Source organism: Perissodus microlepis, chromosome 18, assembly GCF_051167445.1.
Source record: "Perissodus microlepis isolate ML-2025 ecotype Zambia chromosome 18, ASM5116744v1, whole genome shotgun sequence".
Taxonomy (NCBI): domain Eukaryota; kingdom Metazoa; phylum Chordata; class Actinopteri; order Cichliformes; family Cichlidae; genus Perissodus; species Perissodus microlepis.
The window spans coordinates 9,308,330-9,335,442 of NC_140478.1; the positions used below are offsets into that span (position 1 = coordinate 9,308,330).

General features: G+C 41.8%; 3 protein-coding genes across 3 annotated transcripts; 1 reads left to right on the top strand and 2 right to left on the bottom strand.

Moving 5' to 3' along the window:
- Positions 1-319: 319 nt before the first annotated feature.
- ints15 (integrator complex subunit 15) lies at positions 320-4,403 on the bottom strand. The gene is made up of 8 exons (XM_084913477.1): positions 4,281-4,403; positions 3,524-3,725; positions 3,189-3,410; positions 2,717-2,882; positions 2,332-2,609; positions 1,985-2,222; positions 1,134-1,173; positions 320-753 (listed from the first exon to the last, which is right to left on the bottom strand). Exons 2-8 carry the CDS (start codon positions 3,716-3,718, stop codon positions 510-512), a joined length of 1,383 nt encoding a protein of 460 aa, XP_084769603.1. The 5' UTR covers positions 3,719-3,725; positions 4,281-4,403; the 3' UTR covers positions 320-509.
- Positions 4,404-5,315: 912 nt separating this feature from the next.
- On the top strand, positions 5,316-17,006 carry rgs11 (regulator of G protein signaling 11). The gene is made up of 17 exons (XM_084912514.1): positions 5,316-5,515; positions 5,768-5,864; positions 6,117-6,167; positions 6,910-7,016; positions 7,299-7,350; positions 7,810-7,868; positions 8,039-8,115; positions 8,206-8,287; positions 9,022-9,090; positions 9,552-9,575; positions 9,661-9,722; positions 10,016-10,129; positions 10,399-10,514; positions 12,067-12,154; positions 12,231-12,369; positions 13,977-14,059; positions 14,153-17,006. The coding sequence occupies exons 1-17, from the start codon at positions 5,453-5,455 to the stop codon at positions 14,280-14,282; spliced, it is 1,413 nt and encodes a 470-aa protein (XP_084768640.1). The 5' UTR covers positions 5,316-5,452; the 3' UTR covers positions 14,283-17,006.
- pgap6 (post-glycosylphosphatidylinositol attachment to proteins 6) lies at positions 16,184-26,989 on the bottom strand. The gene is made up of 13 exons (XM_084912513.1): positions 26,810-26,989; positions 25,128-25,311; positions 24,831-25,032; positions 24,123-24,250; positions 23,753-24,018; positions 23,076-23,422; positions 22,871-22,967; positions 22,160-22,274; positions 21,774-21,916; positions 19,754-19,932; positions 19,288-19,434; positions 19,075-19,191; positions 16,184-18,986 (listed from the first exon to the last, which is right to left on the bottom strand). The coding sequence occupies exons 1-13, from the start codon at positions 26,874-26,876 to the stop codon at positions 18,663-18,665; spliced, it is 2,316 nt and encodes a 771-aa protein (XP_084768639.1). The 5' UTR covers positions 26,877-26,989; the 3' UTR covers positions 16,184-18,662.
- Between the last annotated feature and the right edge of the window lie 124 nt (positions 26,990-27,113).

Below are 27,113 nucleotides of genomic sequence, written 5' to 3' on the forward strand. Positions count from 1 at the left end.
TGCCCCGCAACAGGGGCGAACTTATGCACACAGGGCAGGGCTCCAAAAACTCTTGACATCTCCTAGTTATGTAATGAAGCACATTGAGTTTGGGACACGCCGAACAGTCTACCTTTACTCATTTGTCCACACTCTGAGTCAAGTTGCCTCTATGCCTGCACTTGCACATGTCACGTCATGTTTTAACAGGTGGTTTGGTTAATTCCTGTAATGATGATTCAGTTTCTAACTGTGCACCTGGAAATACAAGCTCAGCGTTTCCTGCTGGAAACAGGACAACAGTGACCACAAATAGTTGGTAAAAAGAACACCACCATGATGGAAGTAAAAAAATATTTATTGGACAAACATGTAAGCCTCACAGACTTTCTCAGAAGCAAATGTGCTAATAACATCAGACAATAAACCCTAGTTACACAAACACACATATTAATCCACGCACACAAACATCACTTCATACTACCAAATGTCCACACGCACATCTGCCAGTGGTTTGAGGGATTTTTCTCTCAGTGGCTGGGTCGGAAGGGGAACGGCATCCCTGTCATAAAGGGCTGAGCTGGGTACTGAGGGTGAGAGGAAGGGTGTGGGGCAAGTGGCGCGTGCGGGGTGTGCGCGCGGTGTGTGGGGAGTGCAGGGAGTGTGGGGTGCGGGGCGATGGGTGAATGAGCGGCGTGCGGACTATAGGCCAGCGGAGATGTGTGGATGTTGTTGTAGTACATCACCGGGCCAGACAGCACCAACTGGAGCAGACTGGAAACACAAATACACAAAAAGATGAGAATGGAAGGTCCACAAAAGCCAAAACAAAACCAAAATCACAGGAATTAAATCTGTAATCAAATTAAAGGCACAGATACTGCATTGTTTAAATAGAATGGCTTTAGCGGTAAAATTTCTTCCAATGGGGAAGTTTGTTTGATTTCACTTCAACACCTAAACTTCAGTCCTTAACCAGCTTCCTATATAGTCTAGGGTGCTGGTTATAAGATGGTACATTTATGTAATTTTGTTAAAAAAAACACAAAAACAAACAAACCCTGAAGCTGAAGCACAGTGTAGGCGACAACACTGTGCAAATATCACATTGTGAAGGGAAATGATGTACTAAACAACAAACTCTTGGATCTTACTTGTTGTGGGGGAGTCGGGAACAGATGGCCCTCAGGTCCTCTGTGAAGACAACATTATGTTTGAAAAGACATAGTGTGCTAAGACAAAGTACAACTGGTTACCTAGCTACTAAATTCTTTTCTAAAAGCTCCTTCATATATAACATTTGTTAAAGTTCCTTAATTTTCAAGGTGACATTTTAAAAATCAGTTTGCCTTTAAATACTAATGCACTCAATCTTTTTAGGTCTTTAACTTAAAAGATAAGAGAAAAATAAAGCAGTAATTGCAACACATGGGACAAGTTTATGTATCCATCTACTAGGAAGGAGAAAGATTTCACAGGACAGAGTAGAGTCCTAAGTACAAGACATGATCCACATTCAGCAGCAATAACTCAAAGTAATAATTTTCTGTATGACTTCAACAGTTTCTCACATTCTTGTGGAGGAATTTTGGTTCATTCTTCTTCACAACATTTCACTCAGATTGACATTTGGACTCTGACTGAGATGTTGTAACAGTCTAATTTTTTTTGTTTTTCAGTCACTCTGTTGTAGATTTGCTGCTTTATTTGGGATCATTATCACATGACATGATGACATGACCCAGTTTGGACCAAGCTTTAGCTGTCAGACAGGTGGCCACATATTTGACTCTAGAATACTTGCTTAGAATACTATACAGATGAGTTAATGGCAGACTTAACTGTAACTACAGCTGTGTTTTTTGTTGTCATTTTGTTTCTTTTAGAAAATGAACTTAGAAGCCATACATGGAGCTGGATTTGAATAGCTGAATATTACATTAATTTCCAGTCCCAGGCACAACAATGTACAGGCACTCACGACACCATTTTTCCACACTGTTACCTCTTGAGCAGAGCAGGGCTCCGCTGGCCATGGCCACCTGCAGGGCTTGGGCCAGCCGGTCGAGGGCCAGCTGGGACAGTGCAAGTGTATCAGCGGAGGATGTGTGCGTGTGTTTGTCAGCCTGGTCCAAAAGTCGGGAAAGATCGGATGTCAGAGCAGCCAAGGACTCCATCTGAAGCAGTGCCAGGCGACCAAAAAGCCCCTTCTCGTTGAGTATGTTGGGCAAAAGCATTAAGACCTAAATAAGGAAGAAGGAGGAGATGGCTAATGACCTTCTCTGTGGACGTTGCAAGGGTTTACGTGTACAATGTGTCTTTTACTGAATGGATCTGAACACAAACACAAACCTGTAGGACACTTAAATGGAGTGCAGAGAAGAGAGGCCCTACTTCTGGCTCATTCTCAGAGCTTCCATTGGTCAGCGCCTGCTTCTTGTCTCTCCTATAGACCAGCGGTGCTTTTATGCACCAGCGCACCAAACCCCCTAACGGTGTGACATCGAGCGAGGTGATCGGTTGGCTGCCGGAAATGGGCGAGTTCAGGAAGGTGATCAGGACTAGATGAGGGTCATCTTGGATCCACGATACTATCATCTGGAGGAGTTCGAGTGGGGGGGTGAGCTCCTCTGAAAACACACACAAAAGTGTTAAATCAGATGTTCCCCCAACGAACACAGGCGTGCCAGTCTTTTTTCAAACAGTTTCCATGTTTTTACATGCATTTTTTTTTTACCTGAAGTGAAGTCATAGAGAGTGGTGACAGCAGTGATGAACTGGCAGCAGAAGCGCGGGCTTGCACTGTGGATATTCTGCAGGGTGGGCACAGAGCCTGGGACCATACTGCAGTAATCATCTACCAGCACCTGCGCCAAGCGTACGCAGTACACACGATGGGTTCTCTGCACAGCACAAACGTAATCAGAAGCCTACGATTAGTACATCCAAAGTACAGGGACACATACATGCAGTCCTTTCTTGACACATCAGGTCCAGACAGTGTCAGGAGAAAAACCTTAAAGCATGAAAGTTCCAACTGTGATAAGGGCTGGTGAAACTGGTCAAATTACACATGGCACCATCACTGAAGCAATACATCGTCCAGATGCAACAACATCTGCTGTCAGGTATCAAAGTCTAGTGTAAGAACAGTTGTTGTGGTTGTGTTTTTTTGTCATTTCTCCAGGACTGTGTGATTGAGTCCTCACCTGCAACCAGGTAGCAGCACATTCCAGGATAGGAACCCTGCCCACAGCGATAGCCATGGAGACCAATTTGCCCAACAGTGCCATGCGGCTTTCATCTGCCTGGTTGCCTTGAAGATTAAAAAGGGCAGCAAACATAAGTTGACGGACAGCATCACGACTCTGCTCCTGAAAACAGCTGCACATGATCTCCAACAGCTGGAGCTCCTGAAGAGCACTCATTCTCTGAAAGAAAAAACAAAACAAAACAAAAAAACACACTTGCGTTATTGACTGATTTCTTTTGTGTGTTTACATATTATACATTGGTGCTTAAGCATTCTGGGGTCCCAGTTTACCCTGGCTGGGGTGTTTCTATCTTTGGGTGCATGTAGAATGAACTCCTCAACCAGCTCCAGGGTTTTTGAGTCAACCTGAGGAGGCTGCCTCCCAGACTGCACCAGGTTACAGATGTAAATGTCCAGGTGGTACAGCAGCTCCTTGGCTGCACTCAGCACATCCCGAGGCAGCAATGACTGACGGATGTCACCCATCTGTAACCTGACAGAGGCACATAAACAATGTGAAAGACGTTAAATATGATGATCAGAAGTGAAGTGTATTAATGAAAAGTCCATGGTAACAAGGCTGTATCTCTTCCATCTGTGAAAGTATTAAACGGTTTTAATTCATGAAGTAACAGTGGCTCTGCAGGCTTTAAACACTGCATGGTGGGCTGTTAAGATGTTGCAGACTTTTGTTTAAATCTTGACACACTGTGACATGTGCCACAGAAAGAAAACAACACAACAAACAAAGCACATTAGATGTACCAAAAACATTAACTTGTTTTATCATCCAAAATGACGGAACAGTGGACAGTGATTTTTTTTTAAACTCTGGTTTCAAGTTAAATTATGCCTATGACTTTTGCCGTGTCTGTAGTGTCAATACTTTTGGAGTGGACCAGCTCCACACTGAGTCTCCTCAATGGTCTGCTCCATCCTGCTACAGCTAGTGTTAGCTGGCAGCTAACACTAGCTGTTTCCTTCGCTACAGAGCTTACGCGTTACAGTTAACCCAGCAGTATTCAAAAAGCAGGAGTTAAGCACTTACCTCAGCAAAAGCTCTTATTTCCTTTCAAAAAATTAGCTGAAAACAGGACCACGAAAGGTCTCAAAAGACGACGGAACTGCTTCCTGCTACTACGGAAGCCTGTGTGGCACAAAAATGACAGCCATTGACGTTCAATCATTGTCTTTAATCATGTGTATGTAAACTGGCAACGCATTAAATTAAATTAAATTAAATTAAATTAAATTATTTTTGTGTAAATTATTTTACCAAGCAAAAACCAGAAATATTTCACTCTCATAATTTTATCTTTAATTCCACATAATGACACATAATACAATAGTATAGGGCATTGTTTGATTGACTGATCTATTTTATTAGAATAAACACACACACACACACACACACATATATATATATATATATATATATACAAACAAACAACCATATGACAAAATCACATCTACGGATACTATAGCAAAGAGAGACGGGAACAAAATCCGTAACAGAATGTAGCTACTTTGCTATAAATATAATACATGATGGTTAATGATATATAATACATCCTCATTAAAACATTTAACCACTTTAATCTACATAAATGATTAAGCACCAGTGTTTGCTGTCATAGATATTTTAAGATACAAAATACCAGTTCATTTCGAAATGACTGTAATTGCTGATATGCTAATATGTGTAAGCGGAGAAAGCATCTTTAAGAATTTTTGTTACGAAAATTTGTTTAACAGCAAATGTATTTCTTAGCTCATACATTCGGGGCCAGTTTATTGTTTTTAATGGCATAAAATGAAAAAATACTAAGGTTGCTTGCTTATTCATCTATTTATTGACTAATGTAATCAGTTCAATACATTTCAGCGAAAGAACTTGATATGGTACGCTTTGGTAAGGCCTACATTTCGTATACAGCTATATTTTTTCACTTTCAGTTCGTCATATAGCCTATCTGTAAAAAGAAACAGAAAAAAGCTAGTTGCCTCTTTTGTGCCGAAACTCTTGAGTAAAAATTTATTTGACATGTAATCCTCTCTAATCTACACAGCCGCGCGCGCGCCCGCAGGCACGGGACAGCCTGATGTTTCCATCTCTCTCTCTCTTCTCTCGCTCTCTCTCTTCTCTCTCTCTCGCTCTCCCGGTAGCGCTTTGCTTTTGCACTTTGCCGTCCCGTCGAGTGATCCCAAGCATCCCGCAAGATGACCATCAACACCCTGGCTAAAGGAGGGTGTCATCGGGAGCAAATGGCATGCTTTCGAAAGGTAAGACTGCTTGATCACGTTCTCTTTGGTTGTATTTATTTATTGTCACAGAATATCCTGGAAATCCAGCGCTGAACAAATCCAACACATTTCATTAGATTAAAGAAGAAAAACAAATTAATGTAAAATTATTATTATTGTTGTTTTTGTTGTTGTTATTCGTGCAGTGGTCCGATTCTTGTTGCCCAGCTGCATGTTTACATATGTGTGAGTGTGTGTGTGTGTGTGTGTGTGTGTGTGTCTCCCTTGCAGATGGAGAAAGTGATAGTGGCCATGCAGGACCCTGACATGGGCATGAAGATGAGAAACCAGAGGCTTCTTATAACTGTCATTCCACACGCCATGACAGGTGTGTGTGTGTGTGTGTGTGTGTGTGTGTGTGTGTGTGTGTGTGTGTGTGTGTGTGTGTGAGTATGCACCTTGTGTCAGTATGCATTAGAAACAGTGCGCTTGGGTGGACAGGTACATTGCAGCTTGACTTTGTCCCAGCAGTCATACATAATTCAGCATTCATTTTTTTGAGAATCCCGTGTGCTTTGCCAAGATTGGAGAGGAACTTCTTTCCTTACTTCCCCTCTTGTTTCTTTCCATTCTTTTACAGGCCATGATATAATTGCCTGGTTGACACACAAATACAGAATCAGCGAGGAGGGTAGGTGTACAGATGCATACAATGTGCGCTTGATGATTGACTGTTACGTATCTGCTGTTTTTCTCCTGTCTCTGTGTCAGCGGCATGTTGTGTGTCGTTGGTGTGTTGCCAGGATATGGTGCCTGACGCGGTAGGTAGTTATTTGTGTGTGCATCGTAGGGGAGGATGTTTCCAGTAAACAGGAATGGGGTTAGCCCCTGTGGGACTGGGTCTGATTAACTCACCTGATGATCTGAGTTTGATTAGTGTCCCCAAAGAGATCTTCACCTCAGGAGATTTTCAACTAAATTAGACGTTGAGGGGGAAAAAAGTAGCCCGCTGGTCCCTTTTGCTTCCGAGCAGCAGGAAAGAAAAGAGTGGAGTCAGGCAGAGAGAGACAGAGAGAGAGTGGTAGAAGCTGATTAAAAAGCATCCCACGGCTTTTTTTGGGAGCTGTCACTCAAAAAAGTAGGGCTCTTTAACAAATGAGGAGAGACTGAAGATTGATGAGGCATTCCATCGATGGAGCAAAGCCTTGATTTATGAGAGATGGTTGACAACGCTCGCATGTGTGATAAAGAAAAGTGCAGTGCCAACAGCTCTTTTCCAGTCACAGCTACTTAGTCAGTTCAGTCTAAAAGCTTTAGTCCTAATGAAATCAGCATCCCCTCTCAGGTGCCATCAGACATGACACGGTGATAAATAAAAAACCTGAATAACAATCTGGTGAGATGTTTGAGACTTCTTCTGTGGTGTTCGACAGAGTCTCTGCACCTTGGCAACATGCTGGTGAAATATGGATATATTTACCCCCTCAAAGAGCCGAGGTGCCTTGTGCTACGGCCCGATGAGTCACCCTACCGCTTCCAGGTCAGGCCGCTCAGTATGTCCATTCTGCCTACTTTCTACAACCCTGGCCCTTCCTCCATCAATCTTTCAGTAAAACATCACCTTCTCTCTATTAGTGCCCATCTCCCATTTTCACTCTCACTCCATTAGCCCACTTCCTAATCCCTCATCCATCTGCCAGTCTGCTGCTTTTTCATCAACTGCTTCAACATCAGTTTCAGTCAAGAAAAAAATAAATAAAAAGGAAGAAGAAAAATGTTGCTTTTAGTTAGTTAGTTTTTTTTTTTGTTTGTGTTTTTACAGACTCCTTATTTCTGGACTAGTACCAGGTGGCCCGCGTCAGAGCTGGACTATGGTAAGAAAAAACTCTAAATATACATGTGATCTCTGAGGGACGATGTCCACTTCCCAGTGGACATGTCATATATAAAACATTATATAATCATGATTACGAACATGTAAGCTCTTTTTTAACATATATCTTACGATTCCTGTCTTTTTCACTCTTTTTTTAAAAATTATTTACATGAAACACTTTGCGAAAAAATCCCACACGACTAAGAGTTTTTATACTTTAGTGGTTTATACATTCACCTGACACATAAGAGAACCCCAGTTTGAGACCAGGAGGAGACCCAGGAAAAAAAAAATCCCAAATCAAATATACGGAGCTACCTGCTGTGAAGACCCATGTGAATAAGTGAGCAGCTGAAGGCTGAAAGGAGCCTTTATAACATCTAATAAACACAGGTGCAGGTCTTTGGACCTCTGATTTCACCTCTTTCTCTTTGTTTTCTTTCTTATATCCCAACAGCAATCTATCTGGCTAAAAAGAATATAAGGAAACAAGGCGAACTGATGGAATATGAGAAGGTGAGGAAATCATGTGTGTGTATGCATGTCTGTGCATCTAAAAGACAGAGAAAGTGTGTGTGTGTGTGTGTTTGTTTGTGTTATGAAATATGCAGCAGGAAAATTTGGGCCAAGAAGTCTGTGTCACCATTCCTCCTCCTCTCCTCCCTCTTTTCCTTTTCCTTTTTTAGGAAAGGTACAGTCTGTTGCACAAGAGGATCAACCACACCTGGGACTTTGTTGTGATGCAAGCCAGAGAGCAACTCAGGTGCACTTTGTCGCAAACATGCACGCACAAACACACACACACACGTGCGTTTACCAGCGTGCACGAACTAACCTTGTGATTTATGTTCAGAGCGTCCAAACAGAGGCGGAAGGCTGACCGCATTGTTCTGGAGTGTCAGGAGCAGGCTTACTGGCTCATCAACAGACCCCCGGTACGCTCAATAACACTGTACTGTATTCAACTGTACTGTGCTGTACATGCTATGCTACAGCACAGTACTGTATTCAACTGTACTGTGCTGTACATGCTATGCTACAGCACAACTACATGATCATCTCTATACTTGGCAACTATTAAAGCTGTATCCCAGCATAAAAGCAGACAGCAGTCCCACTAAAGTTCACCCACAGTCCCTTTTCCCTTCTGCATGAAATATTCAACCTATCCGGTAAGAGCCTCAGTTGACATAGAGAGAGTGAGAGCAACAGAGGGACAAACAAAGAGAGCAAGAAAAAAATCATCATCATATTCCACATCTTTTTCTTAGATAGAGGCAGGCAGGCAGAGAGAAGTAAAGTACCAAAGGGGAAGGAAAAAGCGTTCACGTGCGTGTGCATGCCGCGGGAAAGAGGGGAGGGGAAGATGAAAGGGGTAATGGGAGGCGGGTGAATAAGAGGACAAGGCTTTTGGAAGAGGGACTCCATCCTGTCTCGACCTTATGAATTAGGGACGAGGGCTTGGAGAAAAAGAAAGAAACCTGGGACTAAAAGTCAGAGCTAGTGGAGTGGAAACTTCTAGGGAGGCTAAGTGCTCGCTCACACACATCTCATCAGACACACACCCACACACACAGATATTGTATAGACACATGCATCAAATACACTGTACTTAGATTTTACTTTGTGTGCTCATATGTTATTTTTTGTTTTTCTTATTTTTTTACAGCCTGGGGTTAATAATGTGTTGGACACAGGCTTGGAGCGACCAAATAACTTCAGCTGCAGAGTCACACTGGTCAGTGACTTCATTGTATTTCTCTACTTCCTGCTTTTAAAAAATGCATTAACGATATAACTTTTCACTCCGTGTTTAATCGCCTCCTTTTGTTCTTTCTTGCCACTGGGATCGTTTGAAAGTAAGTTTACCGCAGACCTGCAGTGTATTAGGAATGATTATAATAACCATGATTGTAAATCAAGGTTAAAAAGTCGAGGACCTGAGATGACAGGGTAGAGTCAGTCGCGTCTGTTGTCCCAAATGGGAAATCTAATTCAGTATGTTAGTCTGTAATCTCATACTAGGCTGTCATTGTTTGTAAAATTATATATTTAATGCTACTGTTTGTGTGTCTGTGACACATTTGGTCACAAGGCAGCTATCCTCAAGTGTATGTTTCTATAACTGTAACATACATTATATAAAGGTTTAATGTGTGACCTCACACGATGACCCTGTGTTACTCTTTACAGAACTAGAACAGTGACTACTACAAAAGAGAGGTAAGTACAGCGTGTAATTCAGATGCCATCAGATTAAGAGTGTATAGAGCACATACAAGGTTCTTCCTCCTGCCTTTGTTTGCAGATTGAAGCCTGTAGAAAGGCTCTTGGAAGAAACCGTGTAAAATCATCCATCTGCCTAGAAGGGTATGTGTCAGTTTGCTAAAGGCTCACATGCAGACACGCACAGATACACACATAATAGACGTCTGATTGCCCGGGTCAAACTCGGCATCTTCTAGTACGCACACACATGCACATAAAGCTTAGTGCTCCCTCTAGAAGAGCCACTAATGGATGCTTCCCGGGGCGAGTTGGAATTAGTGGCCATTAACTCTTATGATCTGCAGGACTAATACAATAATACCGTGTGTGTGTGTGTGCGTGCATATGTGTTCTTGTGCGCGCGCATGCCACTGCACTTGTGCGTGGATGTGCAGTTTTCTGAAATACAGCGAGCAGTACCTGAACCACGATCCCATTATGCAAGGCTGCCTGCCCAGTAACCCCTGGATCTCTGATGACACTGCGCACTGGACGATGAACGCAGAAATGTGAGACAATGCAGAGATTATAACCAGTCCACACAGTACAGTACTCCACACGTTCAAGACTTCATCGAGTCATGTAGCAGCAGCGTGTTAGATCATATATATTTTCTCACAGTTGAAGTACTGAACTTATCATGCTTTTCCTTATTTCACACTAAGTAGTAATTCAGACTATGAAAGCGCTACAGAAACATCAGCGTGTTACATTACAAATGAGCTCAGCATCCTACATCCAGCGTAACATTTCTGTTTTTTGTGCGTTTCTTGAGCAGAGTGCCCGTCCCGACACGTCTACGAGTGGAACGCTGGAGCTTCAGCTTCATGGAGCTCCTCAACGATGCCATGGGGAGGAGGGAGTTCATGACCTACCTGGAGAAGGAATTCAGTGGTGAGAAACAGGAGCGAGGGAACTGATAACAAATATGGAGCATTCAGCTTTGAATACTGGAGGATAAAAAAACAAAATGCACTTGTTATACCATTCATATTATTATGTTCACTATCACTGTTGTGGTCCATAATTTCTTGGACAAAGATACAGACTTTGTAGTTTTTCCCCCTCTGTGCACCACCATGGTGAATTTAAAATGAAACACTCAATAGTGAGTGAAGTGCAGACTTTCAGCTTTAATTCAAGGAGTTTAACAAAAATTATTTTTAAACATTAGCCCTCATTTTCAGAGGCTCAAAATAATTTGTACGAACAAAACTAATTGTAAATATGAGGATTGTTTTTGTAGGGCAGCACAGTGGTGCGGTGATTAGCACTGTCGCCTCACAGCAAGAAGGTCCACCATCAGGCCAGGGCCTTTCTGTGTGGAGTTGTTGTGGATGTTCTTCCTGTGTTTGCGTGGGTTCTCTCCTGGTACTCGGGCTTCCTCCCACAGTCCAAAGACATGCAGTTAGTGGGGTTTGGTTCATAGGTGTGAATGGTTGTCTCTCTCTATGAGTTAGCCCTGCGACAGACTGGCGACCTGTCCAGGGTGTACTCTGCCTCTGGCACTGCGGTAGCTGGGTTAGGCTCCAGCTCCTCTGTGGCCCTGACAAAGATAAGTAGAAGAGAATAGACGGATTGTTTTTATTACATGGATTTAGTCAGTGATCGCCTGAAGTCTTGAACCCATGGACATCATTAAATGCTGTCTGAGCAATGAAGACCAGGCACTTTGGTGGTTTGCAGAGGCAAAACTGCAAAACTTTGTGTCTGCATAGCTGTGTTTAAAGTGATCCATAACCCATTTTCCCAGTAAAGCAGGTCTGAATGTCTGTATCCACCTGCACTTTCAGTTCATGTTTGCATCAATACAACACAATGTTGGCAGGCACCAGAGGTGTCCTCCCATACCCTGTCTTTAGCCACGTCCCTGTCGAGGCTGAAACTGCAGCTGAGCATAACAGGTGTAAAATATGTGTGAAATACGAGGAATATAGTATAGATTGTTACAATATTACACATGGAAAATCGATTTAATTGTTTTTCACATCAGCTTTATTCCGAATTTGATTATCTCTCCTAATGATATTTTCCAGTCCCGGCGGTGAGAGGTGGAAAAGACGAGACAGTGGAAAAAGAGATTCAATATATTTATGTGTCCTGTATAAACACCAGAGACGTGGGCTGAAGCGCTGCGCAGCAATCACTTAAAACAATCTTTTAAATCATTAGAAGAAGAATTCAAACACAGAAGAGGTTACAAACAGATGTGGCAAAGTTTAAAGGTCGACGAATGGAGGAGAGGAAGGGCCACATTTAAGAGTGAGATGTGGAGAAGAGGGAGGCATGAGCAAAACACATGAGAGGGATTTGCTCACCCATGCATGCGTACAGTATGAACTCTTTCCACAGCTATAAAAAGGCTCTTGCCGTGTGTCACATTTTCCTGCTTCAGTGTTGTTTTACCACACACGCAGCTCCTCACCGCGTGTCTCTCCGCTCTCAGCGGAGAACCTGTATTTCTGGCAGGCGTGTGAGGACATCAGACATGGAGAAAGCTCCAAAATCGTACAGAAAGTGGAAGACATCTACAAGTAAGTGGACAGCCATGTCACACATGCATGTGTTACATATTCATAAGATGAGCACCTCATCTTTTATGTAACCCAGGAATTTCCTGGCTCCTGGAGCGGCCCGCTGGGTCAACATCGACAGCAAGACAATGGATAAAACCTTAGAGGGGCTCAAACGGCCACACCGCTTTGTCATGGACGACGCGCAGATGCACATTTACTTCCTCATGAAGAAGGTCTGACCTCTGACTCACCCACCCACACACTGTACCTTTATGTAACAGCACTTACCATTAACCATAAAAAATGCATTATAAGCAAGCGCGAGCCATGAATATGGAACACATATCCTTCTTATACTTTTTCACCTGATGTGGCTTTTCTGTATTTATTAAACGGTATCTCTCTCCTTTGTCCCACAAATTATAATAAAATTATGCAATGTTATGAAGTCATGTGCAAAAGTCTTGAGCCATTTCTTTATACTTAGCTTCTAAGGAGCCAGACTCTTGTCATTTTTTAAAGCGGTCTTCATCAATTGTTCTTCTAGGCTTTCTGAAGGTCTTGCAGGGGTTTTCTTTGGACATTGGCTTGCTTCTTACTTATTTTCAATCTAGTCCTGAGAAGGCATTTTCTGAGAAATGTTGTTTGTTTGTTAAGCTGCTTCACACTGACCTGTGAATCACTCAAGCATCACAAAGGCAAGCGATGAACCAGTGTTTATACACATGACAGACAACTTAGCAAAGAACCTGTTTTAAATTGGTCTAAATTGTTGCATCTACAGCAGATGAACAGTATCTGAAAGCCATGCCCCTGAGGAGTAGGACAAAAATCCAGCAAAGACCCAACACAGGATCCGAGAGATGCATCTGGTCATCATCGATCATTTACTATTCACTGAAGCCTTTTCAGCACAAGCCTGGCTGTCAATAAGCCTCAAAAGGCCGAGCTTTGCTAAATGACACACAAACTGAACTAAAAATCAGTGAAAACTGAATTTTCAAATACTTTTATGCACAAATTTTGATTCACCTTACAATACCACATGGAAAGCAGCTAATTGGCAATGACTTCGTTTTTCAGCGTGACAATGATCCCAAATGCAGCAAAATTACACTTGCATAGAAAAACACAAACTGTATAACAGTATCAGGCATGGACTGGCCTCCCCAAAGTTCAGACGGTGTTGGAGATTAAAGGTGGACATACCAAAGAATGACTTTCAAGCTTGTTAGAATTGTCTGTTTTCTGCCTTACATACTATATTACCTACTTACATTAGCAAAATATAAAAAAAATTAGGGGTGGCTCAAGATTTTTGCACATTACTGTAGGCACAGTCTGTTTTTTAGATTGTAATGGTGCTTTTAGGTGAGTCCTGCTTTACAGGAATACAGCTTGGGAAAAAAGCTCATTTTCTTCCTTGTCAGACGAGAGGATCAATATCAGTTTCATACCAGTGAGCTTTAGAAGTGCTGCTTCACCTTTGGTCAGAGCCAAGCTGTTTCATTGTGTATTCGGTATTTATGCAAAGCTAAGCTGGATACTACTTTGCTCCGGCTTCATATTGCATGACATATGAGAGTGTATTGATCTTTCCTTCTTACCCTCAGCAGGAAAGTAAATTAACGCATTAAAAAGAAGCCAGAAAGCAATTTTTATTTTTCTACTTTTTGCTCTCCAAATCTTTGGTTGGGTACAATAAATGTGTGACTTGCCTTTTCCTGTTTCTGAACATCAGATTTAAACAAAAAACATACTTTTTTGACTCATGTAGAAGTCCATCTTTTCTTTCCCATGAGCTAAAAGCTTCTTTTTGTGTATGTGTGTCTGTTTCCAGGACTCCTATCCAAGGTATCTCAAGTCTGACCTGTACAAGAACATGCTGGCCAAAGCCATCGTCCCCCAGGAAACCAAGAAAAGGTGACATTTTTATACTCATCCTACTTTTTTTTCCTCTATCCAAATTTAAGCATGCATTTAATGAGCGTATTTTCCTTTTCTCCTTCCCGTCAGTGTGTTCCCCTTCATGAGACGCCAGAGGCACTCTAGCCCCTCCCCTGCTCAGACTGCCACCCAGGCAGCAGAGGAAGAAGGCCTTGCCAAGGGGGCAGGTGCCAACTCTGCAGGTGGCTCGCATTTCTGATCCAGGCCAAAAAAATGAACCCAAAAAAGAGAGAAAGACTCACTTTACTCTCTGTTGTCTGAGTTTTTTCTTTAAAGTCAAACAGAGCTTCTTGTACACCGCAGCAACATCACTAGAGCTTTGAGAAACAGGTGTCATGGCACACCTGAGCAGCATGCCACTGAAGGACAACCAGTGAACCACAGAGAAGAGCTTTTTCTACACCCTTTATTGTTGCATCCTCATCCCATCACAATGTGCTGAATAGTTTTTCCTATGATCCCCATATCAAGTGTTCTTTTTCTATAGAATCCTGAGCCGGTTTAGGTAAAGGCGTCAGTAACATGATATTTCTTCAGAGATCTGCCTCAGTGTGACTGTGATTGTTGGGCAGTTTGCTTGTGCAGTTGGAGCTGCACATCGCGCTTGTCCTTGCGGTTCACTTTTCTCAAGCATGCTCTCAACAAGTTAGTGTGGTGCTACAGCCTCAGCCCTGCATGCTATGAGTACCTGTGAGAGTGTGTGGATCAGCGACCAGGTTTTAGAGCACCTTTTCCTTCCTCTCTTTCTACCACACACTGCTAATCGATTTCATGGTTTAAGTTTTTAAATCCCCAGAAAAAAGTAAAGTAAAAAAATAAATAAACAAACGTTCCCACTGAAATTTGTACCTTCGGTCATTTAACCCTTCCTATGGCTACCTGCAGGAGCTTTAAAAGGCTCATTATTTGCATTATTTATTGTAACACTTCTGTTGCTTCTACTTCCTTATAATAATAACCGTTCTGTGCTGGCTCCCTCTACTGGCTGCATGTGACCAAAGCAACACGTTTTCAAGTTTCCTGGAAAAACTACAGCCTGTGATCCTTTGTGGCAGGTGTGATCCCTGAGCTGTGAGCACCCTTTTCCTTCTCAGAACATTTTATCTGAAGTCTGAAGATGCGAAAGTAATGTGTAAAATAAAATCTACACCTTAAGACCCTGCAAACAATCATAGTCTGACTCAGGCTGACTCCAATCACTTTCAGGTCAGTCTGCACTGATGAGTGGAACTAGTCTGATATACAGGACTCAACTCAGCTTGATGCCAAATGCTTGCATTTCAAGCACTGAAGCTATTTTGTGGTTATTATTGGTTTTTGCACATTTATCAAGGTTAATCAATTTAGTATCGCAGATTGCATGCAGTTGCCCAGTTCGGCTGCAGACTGATAGACTGGCTTTGTCTCATTACCGTCTCAATGCACCAAAAGACGCCAACTAACTTTAAGTGGTCACAGACCTGGTCCCCAACTCTGAAGGAACCATTTCATGGGCAACAAAATCACAAACACACAGTTGCAATAATTTTCTTTGTGTTGTGCATAACCAAGGTAATCCGTAGTGTGACTGTAGTGTTTCTTTCAGCCTGTGAAAGCTTCATTCAGCTCTATAGATCTGAACCAAGCCTCCAAAGTTTTCAGGATTACAGAGAAAAAAGTTTATATATTACAGAAAGTGTAGATTCCAGAGTTTTTGAAGTGCAACTCAACAGCAACGTGTTAACAAAAAAAACAACAACAAACAAACAAAAAAAACCAACCAAAAACAGGCTTTTAAATTCTTCACACTTTTTTCTGAGGTAGGTCTACACGCACGCTAACCACACCAAAGCAGTTCAGCTTAATGTTGTGATCTCTAAGCTTTGCAGGACCATCAATTTTACTAATGGAGGGAAGCTATTTTTGGAAAGGGGGAAATACTTTTTCTCTCTCTCTCTCACACACACACACACTTTCAGCATTTTTGAGGATTAGGATAATCTGCTTCCCTCTGTTCCCCATCCCCTCTCTGCTATCCAAGTATAAGTGCTGCCGATGGAGTGTCTTCGCCTTAGGAATAGAAAAGAACAGCCACATAAAAAGCATTGACAACAAATGAAATTATGTTCTTTACACATGGATTTATTTTTGGTAGGTTAAAATGCTGTTTGGGTTTTTGACAGACTAACAGTACAGGGAAATAAAATCACTTCTGATGCCGAACATTACATTTTTTCCATGTTTACACATTAAGAGAGCAACAGTGTGTTGCGATTGAAGAAATCCTATTCATCCTTCTACTTATTCAACAATGTGATTCGCGCTAATACATGACAGAAAAAGAGCATTACAACAATAAAAGTAAGGGAATGCAAGAGTGTTAGAAGGAAACATTCAATTTAAACCAAGTGCAAAACCCTTACAGTAGGCAACACACTAGACAAAGTGTAAAGTAGTGTGTACATCTTACATAAAACAGTATGGAAAGTATTCAGCAGCCTTATTGGTAGAAGAGACAAAACACACATTCAGGCATACAAAGTACACAAAGAGGCACAAGACTAAATTCTGAATATACATTCAATGAGTTCCACTTTGCACACTATGAACACTGGATTGCTCTGCTATGTAATATCAGTAGCTATATACATTGCATCGAATCATAAGGTGCGTCAGGTGAATACAGGAAGTGGTTTTGGAGTAGAATTTAACGGAATTAGAGCTTAAAAGAAGGACACGGTGTTACTTAGTTCAGCAATGATTATGGAAATCAAACGGAATATGGAAACGAAACGGGGCCGTAAGTACGCTGGCTGTGTATTACCGTATCTGAATGTGTAAAACATTTACATGTGAGACCTTTTTTGTATCAGCAAGCAGATCTGTAAACAAAGAAAGAGACTTGCATGGATAACTTCCAATAAAAGATGCATTTGTTAGTGAACTCGGTTTTATCTGTGAAACTCACATTTATAGTTATGAGTTGTATCCCTAGTTATGTAGCCCATAACTAGGGACGACTTTGGTTATGATTTTAATGACACCAATCCCATTGTCAGGTCTGCTTGTGGGCGACATCCTTTACCAATTTTCTTACTGAATTTGACATATCGTCTGAGGGGAACAATGTAGACCTACACAGGATTTTAGCATCAGTAAAGCTGTTTTATTATCACTGTGAATAGTTTTTAGAAACAGAATAGCAAACAGAGTCAGCCATGTGACTGGTGTGGAAAAGTTCCACTGCCAAAAGTCTGACATCATTGTTTTGCAATGTGCACCTGTCAGAAAAATATGCGAGCAACGATAAAAGAATAAAAAGGTGAGTCTTCTGTGCTGTTACCGTGAGGCTTCAGCAAGCACTAAAATGACAGTGTGGTCTGCTCTCCGTTTATATATTAATCTAAGTTAAACTGGTAGATTCATTAGGAGAGGAGTTCTGTGTAAACTCAAACATGTGTGCAACTACAAAGTTGTGCGCAAATCTTTTACATTAGTTCACAAAAATAACACACTCGGCTATAAACATCCTTAAGGGTAGAAATGTTCAGATACACGTTACACATTTGAACATTCAGATATAGTGATGTAAAGCTACAATGCTAACATTTACTACACTGCTTTACACTTACATTTCCCCACCTGTTTATATCATCTAACTCAAAGTCTGTTGGGGTGACGGCAAAGCCGATAAGGGTCAAGACAGTTTTTATTTGGACAAAAACTTAAGCGCAAGTTAAAAAGGAATCACACTGACTTTATACATTAAAGTTTGTTTACCGTACCATATTACATATTTGTGTATGGAGTCAAAGATAATCTCTTTACTGGGACAACTGACTGTGCAAGTGTTGCATTACATTGTGGGTAGTGTAGGTGCTAGAAAGAAGAACGGGCAAATGAAAAGATGCTGTTACCTGTGGTTTTAGCTGTGGTCATTTTGATACTATAAAACTGTCAATTGTGAGTCCAACACCCTTTAGGAGACTGAATTGAACATTAAGGCATGAGAAATGTAATAAGCAGACTTTGGCAAAGGTGTTGTTTTGTTTTAAATGGTCTAATAAATTTGTCTTCTTGCGCATTGCACTTGGACGACTGCACAATAGAACGTAGCAGCCCTGAAAAAAAAAAAATAGTATTAAAACTACCTGTTAGTTAAAGATCAAGCATGTGTCGAATGGATCTAAACATAGTCGTGTCAATAGACTAAATATAAAGACTTAAAAGAGTTCTTTATAAATATTTCAAACATTAATGTCCTACACTAGTGAAATATACGCAAAGCACATAAACTCCTGGGCATAAAGTCTAAGGTTTTGTTGCTCAACCCTACATTAAGCTGGTGCAATGAACCGCTGATCAAATAGTCCACTGTGGAGGTTTCAAATGTGTTTGTGCATGTTTTGTTTAAGACTTAATTTAATGCAATTATGAATAAGAAACCTGCGGACCCAAGAGAATATAGGTCCACTTTGATTTTTAAAATACATTACTTGGAAACTTTTTTGTAAAATGTCAACACCAGCAGGGATCAGATGCTCGTGTAAGTCTAAGGGTGTCAAACAGCCACTACCTAGACATAGCATCTCCTGACCTACTATGTGACAGTGTAGAGTTCATCTTTGCTGCCTTCACAGAGAGTGTATCCACAAACCCGGGGTCTCCAGCTCCAGTTCAGGGTCCAGCCACTGCTCCAGCCAAACTTCTCCCTGTTTTTCTTCTTTGGTGGCAGCAGTAACACAACGCAGCTCGCCACCAGGATGTGCCACAGCGAGTGTGTGTAATAGTAGTTGTCCTCCGTCTCAGCAAAAGTGTACAAACACAGGCCGATTAAGGCGCACAACACCCCGGGGATCAGGTAGAAGACCCAACGCCTCCAAGAGGGCGGGTAACAATGCCGTCGATGGACCCCTTTGCGCACCTGTAAACAGAAAAGAAGAGGAAAAACTGTTTTATTACTGTCCAAAATATAATCAACATCTGCAACAGATGGAAAATGCATCTCTTACCCAGGCAATGACCATGATCAGTATGGCACAGAGGATGGGGCCCAGCAGGTTCCACAGGCCCGTGCGGTCCAGTTGCATTGACATGGCTATCAGCAGAGTCCCGAGCATGAACAGAGTCTACACACACAAAGGGGTGAGAAAAACCCACACAGCCTTTTATAATATACCAATCCTTCAACAGTATGAAAGAAGAGGCAGGAATCAGCATCTTACATATTTGAATGCGTTTCTGATGCGAGCCATGCACAGGATGGTGACCCAGAAGGAGCAGATGGATCCTAGGAAGTCACAGTACTGCAGAGTATTATACTCCATTATACACATTACTGCAATGCCCGGCTGGTCACAAGCATGGTAGAACTACAAACAAGAGGGAAAAAATGACAGTAAGGGCAGATATCAATGTTTAAACTAAGATTAGTATTATTTGCTGATTCTCATCTTGTTTTTTTATTACTATTTTTGTATCATCTTTATTGGTGACAAGTTTACTGAATATCTCAGTACCACCTACAAACTATGTAAGAATAGTGCAGAAACAGGAAAGCTCACCGTCTCCTCTCTTACACAAAACCCACACCATAACAATCGACTCTTAAACCTATTTATGTATCAGAAACACACTCGTAAGTATGTCTACATGTATAAAAAGGTACATGCATGTTCCTGAATGTTTTACCGTGGAGAAAAACATGCTGAAGAGGTAGACAGAGGCCTCGGTGATGTAACCGTGTTTGACTGCGACCACGATGGCAGGCAGGAAAGCCAAGTTGCTGAGCGTGAGCAACAGAGTTGCTAACAACTGGTGACTATACGACTGAGCTGTTGAATCATCTGTGCAGCCCCAACCACTCCAACCTGCACACACAGTGAAAATAAATAAATGCATGACTGTAATTTTTTAAGGAGATCTCGAAATATTTTAATATTAGTGAAATATAAGCTGCAGTGACACAAGTTGATTCTGTTCACTCATCCAAGTGACTTCTTCAGTCTGAGCTGACTGCAGGTTTCCACACCCTTATACACACTACATTTGCACAATGACTGAGACTAACACCACCGATGAACAACGGGCTGTGAGGTCAGTTTCTGGATCACTTATATACAAATTATCACGACCATAGATCAACAACCACTAATCAGTGACAATGTTTTTCTGCTTCCCTGGCCGCTGTATCTGTGGGGATGGTGTTGGGTCTGTGTTGTTGCATCCTAATGACAGCCAGTTTATGCTCCAGTGGATGATGAGAGTCAAACATTAAATGCTGATCCATATGCGTAGGTTTACATCAACTTTTAAATGTCCCCAAATACTAATGGAAATCTCACAGCCTAAGAAGGCTACCCTGCCACTTTCATATCCTCCCTGGCGAACTTGATGTGTTGGTCCACCGAGTTAATGTGATCTGTGAATTGTGGTATGTCTTGAGGTTTGATTTTCACCCAGGTGTCATCCACATACCTGAACCAATGACTTGGTGGTGTTCCAGGGTAGGATAGCAAAGCCCTCATTTCCACTTCTTCCATGTAAAAGTTGGCCACAATGGGTGAAACTGGGCAACCCATGGCACACCCATGTTTCTACCTGTAGTACTGACTCTTATATGTGAAATAGGTGGAATTAAAACACAGTTCCAAAAGCAAACACACGTGGTCGGTGCTGAGAGTGGTCCTGTTGCTGAGGTTGGGGTCATCCTGTAATCACTTATGAATTACCTCCACTGCTTCAGTGAGCGGTGACAGTATTTTCTCACGATAGTCTTTCTGCTTTAGCAAAACAGTCCACCTACCCTTGAGACGATGATGTTGTTGATGTCATTACTAAGCGATATGAGTGCCTTCCTCTCCTCTGTGCTGATTTTGGATGGTGGGGGATTTGCGTTGCTGAGACCAGCCAAAACTTTAGTCTGTAGCTGCTCCGCTTCCACGTCTGCAGTGTTGTTGTTTAGAATGGCTGTGATCAGTTCACTAGCGGGATTTCTCTCTGCGTCACAGCAAAAGTTCAACCCTTTTGGAAGGATGTTTTTCTTTGCTTGAATGAGTTGTCTGTCAGACAAATTTTTTCACCCACTTGTCCACATCCTCAGTGTGGCGTCCTCCTCTCTTCTGGCCACTGAGGACACTCTCCGTATTTTGCTCTGGTTTCCGACACACAACAAAAAGGTCAAACGTCCTTTGTTGCCTGGTCTTAGACTTTTCATGCTGTCAGTGAATTCAAACACCTTTTGAAGGATTTTCTTATCTAGAAGCATTGCAAATCTCTATCGGATCTGCTCTTCTGTTGATTTTAGCACATCAATGGTAAAAATTTGTTTGTCTCACCCATTCATTGAGCAGCTGGCTCTGTGCTTTCTGGAGGATTTTCAGTCAAATTGCTCAAAACTGAATTGCTGAAAAACAGTACCTTAAGAAATTTACTGTTTATAAGATTGGGGTAACCTGTAGTCAGCTGAGACTGAAGAAGTCACTTGGATGAGTGACGAAACTGAAAACATCCAGACGAACAGAATCGACTTTTTGGGATTTCCTTACCTGGATGACTGACCATGCATCAAGACATAGGTTGATTTTTTTTTAGTGCTTCTACTACAACTTTAACAAGGCCTTTTCTTAGGGGAGACGAACTGTGTGTGTGTGTGTGTGTGTGTGTGTGTGTGTGTGTGTGTGTGTGTGTGTGTGTGTGTGTGTGGGCGTACCAGCCTTGCATACACATCCAGCGTACAGGTAGCTGTAAGATCTCAGAAGTCTACATTCACCGTATAACCCACAGTCCTCTACACAGGCACTGAGGAACACCTCTGGGGTCACAGACACCACTGATGCGTTACCACAGTTACTGCTGCAAGAAAAAGCACAAAACACATGCATGTAATATTATAGATACATTACACACACACAAAGTATGAATAAATGAATGACACCTCATTTCATCAAATTTCAAACTTCTAAAATGTAAGATTTGGTACATATTTAGTGTACATTTCAAAAATATCTGAAGCACGAAGAGTTGAATAACTGAACACAGTCTGCTACTGCAGTGTGTGTGTGTGTGTGTGTGTGTGTGTGTGTGTGTGTACTTTACCTGTTGCATATAAGCTGCAGGGTGAGGTACCACGTTGCTGACTGAGGAAAAGGCAGCCTGACCACAGCTTTAGGAACGCTGGCATTCACAGCAACACCATAACCTCCAAATAAATCTGTCATCAAATCAACAACATACTGTTTTGTCTACAGGACACATTGTCATCTAAAAATCAGACCCACTGTGAATTCTGAAATTTATACATTTTTTTGTGTTAGATTTTGTTTGAAATGATAAAAGAACTGGCATTGTATAGAACTTTTCAACAGTACTCAAATTACTTTTTAGTCATTCACCCAATAACAAAACCGCTTTTTTTTCTCTATACCTAAGAATCTTAGGCAGCTCAGGATTCAGTACCTTGCCCAAGGGCACCTTGACATGCACCATGTAATCAAACCACCAAACTTCTGATCGGAAGATGACCTATTCTACCTCCTGAGCCACAGCTATGACAAATGGATGAGACACTTAAGAGATCCCATAAAGCTACACTAAATAAGCCATGATAAAAAAGTGAATTGGAATAGAAAACCACTTGAACTTTATGTAAAAATAATTTAAACAGAAAATTTTTCAGCTGATTTATAATCCATCTACAAAAATTAAGACATTTGTATGCAATTCTTCATCGAAGCGTTCTGATCAATTAGGCATAAGCAATGTTTTCTGGTGTTTGATGTGTGTGAATTTGAATCAGTGCTACTGTACCTGTGCGACACGACTGAGAGTGGTTCAGTTCAAGGACTGGAGTCCAGGGAGAGAGACATGCAACCACACTGCTGCTGTTCCCCAATGTCATGTTAGTCTACAAAAACACGACACAGACGCGTGTATCAATGCAAATCTCCATGGAAGCTCAACTCTGTGACTTTCCAATCTGTCTATGCAAGTACAGCGATTCAATGTTACTCACAGAGTTGAGTGTGAGCTGCAGGTTGAGTGTGCCACCACTGGCGTGCGCGTGCAGGGGGTATGTGAGCAGCGTGGGGTGTGTATTTGTAACGCTAACATTGGCTCCACCAACGGGGCTGAATCGCAGTGACAGGACATCCACCTCCTCATACAGCACAGGGATGCTCCACACACACGCTGACCCCAGCAACCGTGACATCCATGAAAACGATTTACTGCTGAAGACACCTGTGTCTGCAAGCACCGAACTGTTGCTTGATGATGAGGAGTTGCTATAACTGCTGTTGCCATGGAGCTTAAAGATCTCATCATCTGCTTTGAGGCCAAGACTTTTTGGCTTACATCCCACTGAAGCAAAATGGATACACAAGAAAATGTGTTAGAACAGAAATACAGGTTGTGTCTGGAATCATGCACTCATTCAACACAGTAAACATTTGGAGCTCACTGTCAAAGTGGAAGAGAAAAGAAATGTGTTTTTTTTGGACAGGCTTCTTTTTTTCTTTTCATTCATGATGATGCAATGAGAGAGTGACCATATTTTAGACTATTTTTCTTAAGGCACTGGTGGATGTTTTGGGCCCACAGCATTGTTTATATATTGTAGTGAGTAAAGAGTGATTTCAAACACAGGTGTAATGTGTGTACATACTTCAGTGTACATATTTCTGTATTCACCTGTGTAGTTTGAGACAACGCTGAAGGTAACAGTACGGTTGGCTCGGGTGCTCTCAATAACAACTCGTATCCAGGTGTCCCAAGGTGGATTAGAGAGAGCTGCAGAGCAGCTAAACCCTGAGCAGTTCATTGTTATTGGGCCCTGCTGCAGAGAAGCTGAGCCAAGCCTGAGGACCAGGAAACAGTTTCCCATCTCCGTTCCCTCCTCTGATGAACAGCCAGCCACAGAAACCGAAAGGGAAGAGGCAAACTCGGGAACATACAATCTAAGAGCAAGAGAACAAAATATACTCACTTACGGTCTTCTGACTGATGCGAGGAAAAATGTGCAAAGACTGGAAATACAGGAAATAAAACATGCACTTCTTACTTAAGGCGTGCAGGTCTGTCAGGGGCTGCAGTTTGTGTCAGGAATATGCCGTTCTGCAAAACAGGTGTGTCCACTGCTCTCCTAACTGACAATTGAGGCTGGAAGAAATAGGAGCAGGATGGAAAACCCTAACAGATAAGGACAGACAACAAAAGTCTGTAAATAAAGACATTGTGGTGCACACTTCTTCTTACACAGATGGGCGCCATTCAGAGTCTGAATAAGTGAATAAGAGGAGGTGATTACAGGAGAACAATAGGAAACTAATGCACACCAACACAATGCAGAGATTTAAGATAAAATGTAAACAGATCAAATGATAAGTAAGAAAACTCTTTTGCAGGAGGAACAGAGCCAAAGAACGTGGTTCAGCTGGTTTAGCATGAAAAAACAAAACAAAAAACCTGCTCCCATATATCAAGTTAGAGTGATAAAGGAAATTGTGAGTACTAGTGTAACATGACCAGAATACTAACAATGTACATTGCCTGCCCCCCCTCACCCTCATGCAAGTACAAAGGTTACATAATTGTTAAAATTAGATGACAATTTGAAACAGCCAAGAAAATTTAAACCAGTTCTTTCTTCCATATACTCCTGGTAACGTCACAGAAATTTTAATGCACTGGATCAGGGAAGAAAAATGGTGGCTAACCTAACTGTGGCATCAGCAGCAGCAACATGCACCATACGCTGCTCTATACCAACCTTCTGTTCAATGCGGCCATCATCTTCAGGCAAGTGAGCAGCAACATACCAATCACCTGGGGCAGGGTCAGAGAGGTTAAAAGTTGTGGAGTTCTCTGAGATTACAGGTAAAGTCAGAGACAAACAGGGGGTCCACAGTGTCGTATTGGGAAACTCCTGCCCTGTGGGGTTTATAACAGGAGGGGCACCCCATCGAATATAGCTGCAAAATGGTTATAACATAAGGTTAGGTTAGGGGGGATAAAATAGATTATAAGGAGTCTCAAAAGGTCATTATTAATAAACTTCATAGCTTACATAGTGACATTATGCCTCCCGCAGTGGAAACTGTGGCCCTTTGTCACAGAAAAGAGCCAGCGAGCGATGGCGGTTTCCTCCGGTATGTGAAACCTCTGCAGCCTCGCATTCCCGTACCAGCCATACTTTGACAATTTCTGGGCAGGTTTGGATGACAGCTCTGACACAAATGTCACCTGCCCATCTGCAGGAAAAATAGTAAGACAGTCTTTCACCTTATCATCTTGGAGTTTCTCTCAAAACATGGAGACGCACACTAAAGCAGTGGCATTCCGTCAGGACAAGCAAGGCAAGCAGCGCTCCCCTTGTCCAATCAAGAATAGGCATATTTAAAATCTACCAATGATAATTACCTCTCCCCTTTCATCTCAAACAGTGCTGTCAAAAAGCTCTTCACGTGTGTGCATCCATCCTTTACATTACATCTTGTGGCTGCACTTAACTATTACAGATGCGCTTGTTTTGTGTTCTTAGGAAACTGTAGCTGTCTCCATTTTATGCGAGTCCCTGTTCCCCACTAACAGTGACTGGAGCTGGACAAGCTGAGAGGCCAGCAACCTTTTTTTATAGTCATTTGCACATAACACATTATGGATAAATCTCTGGTCTTTGACTCTAAACTTAAGGGAGACCAGCATCTAACTGCTACTGGCCCAGCTTTCACTGCTCTGAGACCAGTTACGATATGCTTTTTGTGTGGCAACACAGCTGGCATGGGCAAGTAAACAGGCTTCAGTGATGTAGCATCATAACAGATAAGTTTTGTTCTCTTAGGAACCTTGGCCAACATGTGGGATGTAGAGAAAATGGAGTGTTACTCATTAATAACTCCTTATTAATAACTCCTATAGCACAGTGGCAAGGAAAGCTTTGATAATAGAGCACTGATGGCAGTTCTGACCACGTCCAGTATAACAAAACAGGCAAATTAACCAGGTTGTGCCAGCACTTTAGCATAAATCACCTGGCTGACTGAATGTCATTAGTTTAACCAGCAAAACGCCTTCATCTTTAATTAGGATTTTTAATCCCCTCTGCAGACATTGGCAGTTAGTCGTGTCACACGGTGCTTAAGGCTTTTAAATTAGCTGGGTTATTTTTGTCATTAATATATTTAAATATACATTTTTAATCTCGAGAAGTAGACATACATTTCTGAGCTCATGAACTACTGTTCTTACTCATACTACCAAGATATGTGGCAGTATAAGGAAGGGGTTTTGTGTGTTTATTTGTTTTTTGTTTATTAAGAGTGTGTGTGTCTTGGGGTGGGGTGAGGAGTAGGTTGTCGTTGTTGACCTTATATAAAAAATAAATTACACTATATAGATAGCTATACATTTCCAATAAGAAATATTTACATATTTACATTCTTGGGAGAAAGGAAATGGATACAGGACACTGGACAAGATAAGACTAAAACAAACAAACAAAACAAAACAAAACAAAAACAATGAGGGCTAAACATGTCTATACAGTAGAAACAAAGTGCTTTCTTTGACCAGGGTAAATAACCAGTTAGTAGCATCGTTGCATAGATATACTGTGAGCTCACTGACTAGCGCTGGCAGCTCAGTGCGTCTCTCATGTGTTTTCACGAGTTAACTTCAAGCCAGCCATGACCGCTAGCAAAAGTGCTAATACGTCGGACTTTGTGTGTGACCTCTGCCCGAAACACTTACCGTCGTCTCCTGATGTCCAATCCGTCAGGGCAACGAAAAGGAGACTACATAGAAACCAAACTTTCATGTTTCCTTCCCTACTATCCGAGTCGCTACATCTTCCGTATCCACCTGCACTTGCAAATTTACCTTCCCCGAGAAGACATCCCTACGTTTTGAAATACTTCCTGTTTTCTCTACATGACGTCACGTTACGTTTACGTCCTATCGGAAAGGTTAACACACACATACTATGTAAGGCTTTTGTATTTCCCTCGCAATTTCATTAGTTTTTAGAGACAATATGTAAATATAAAAAAGGAAA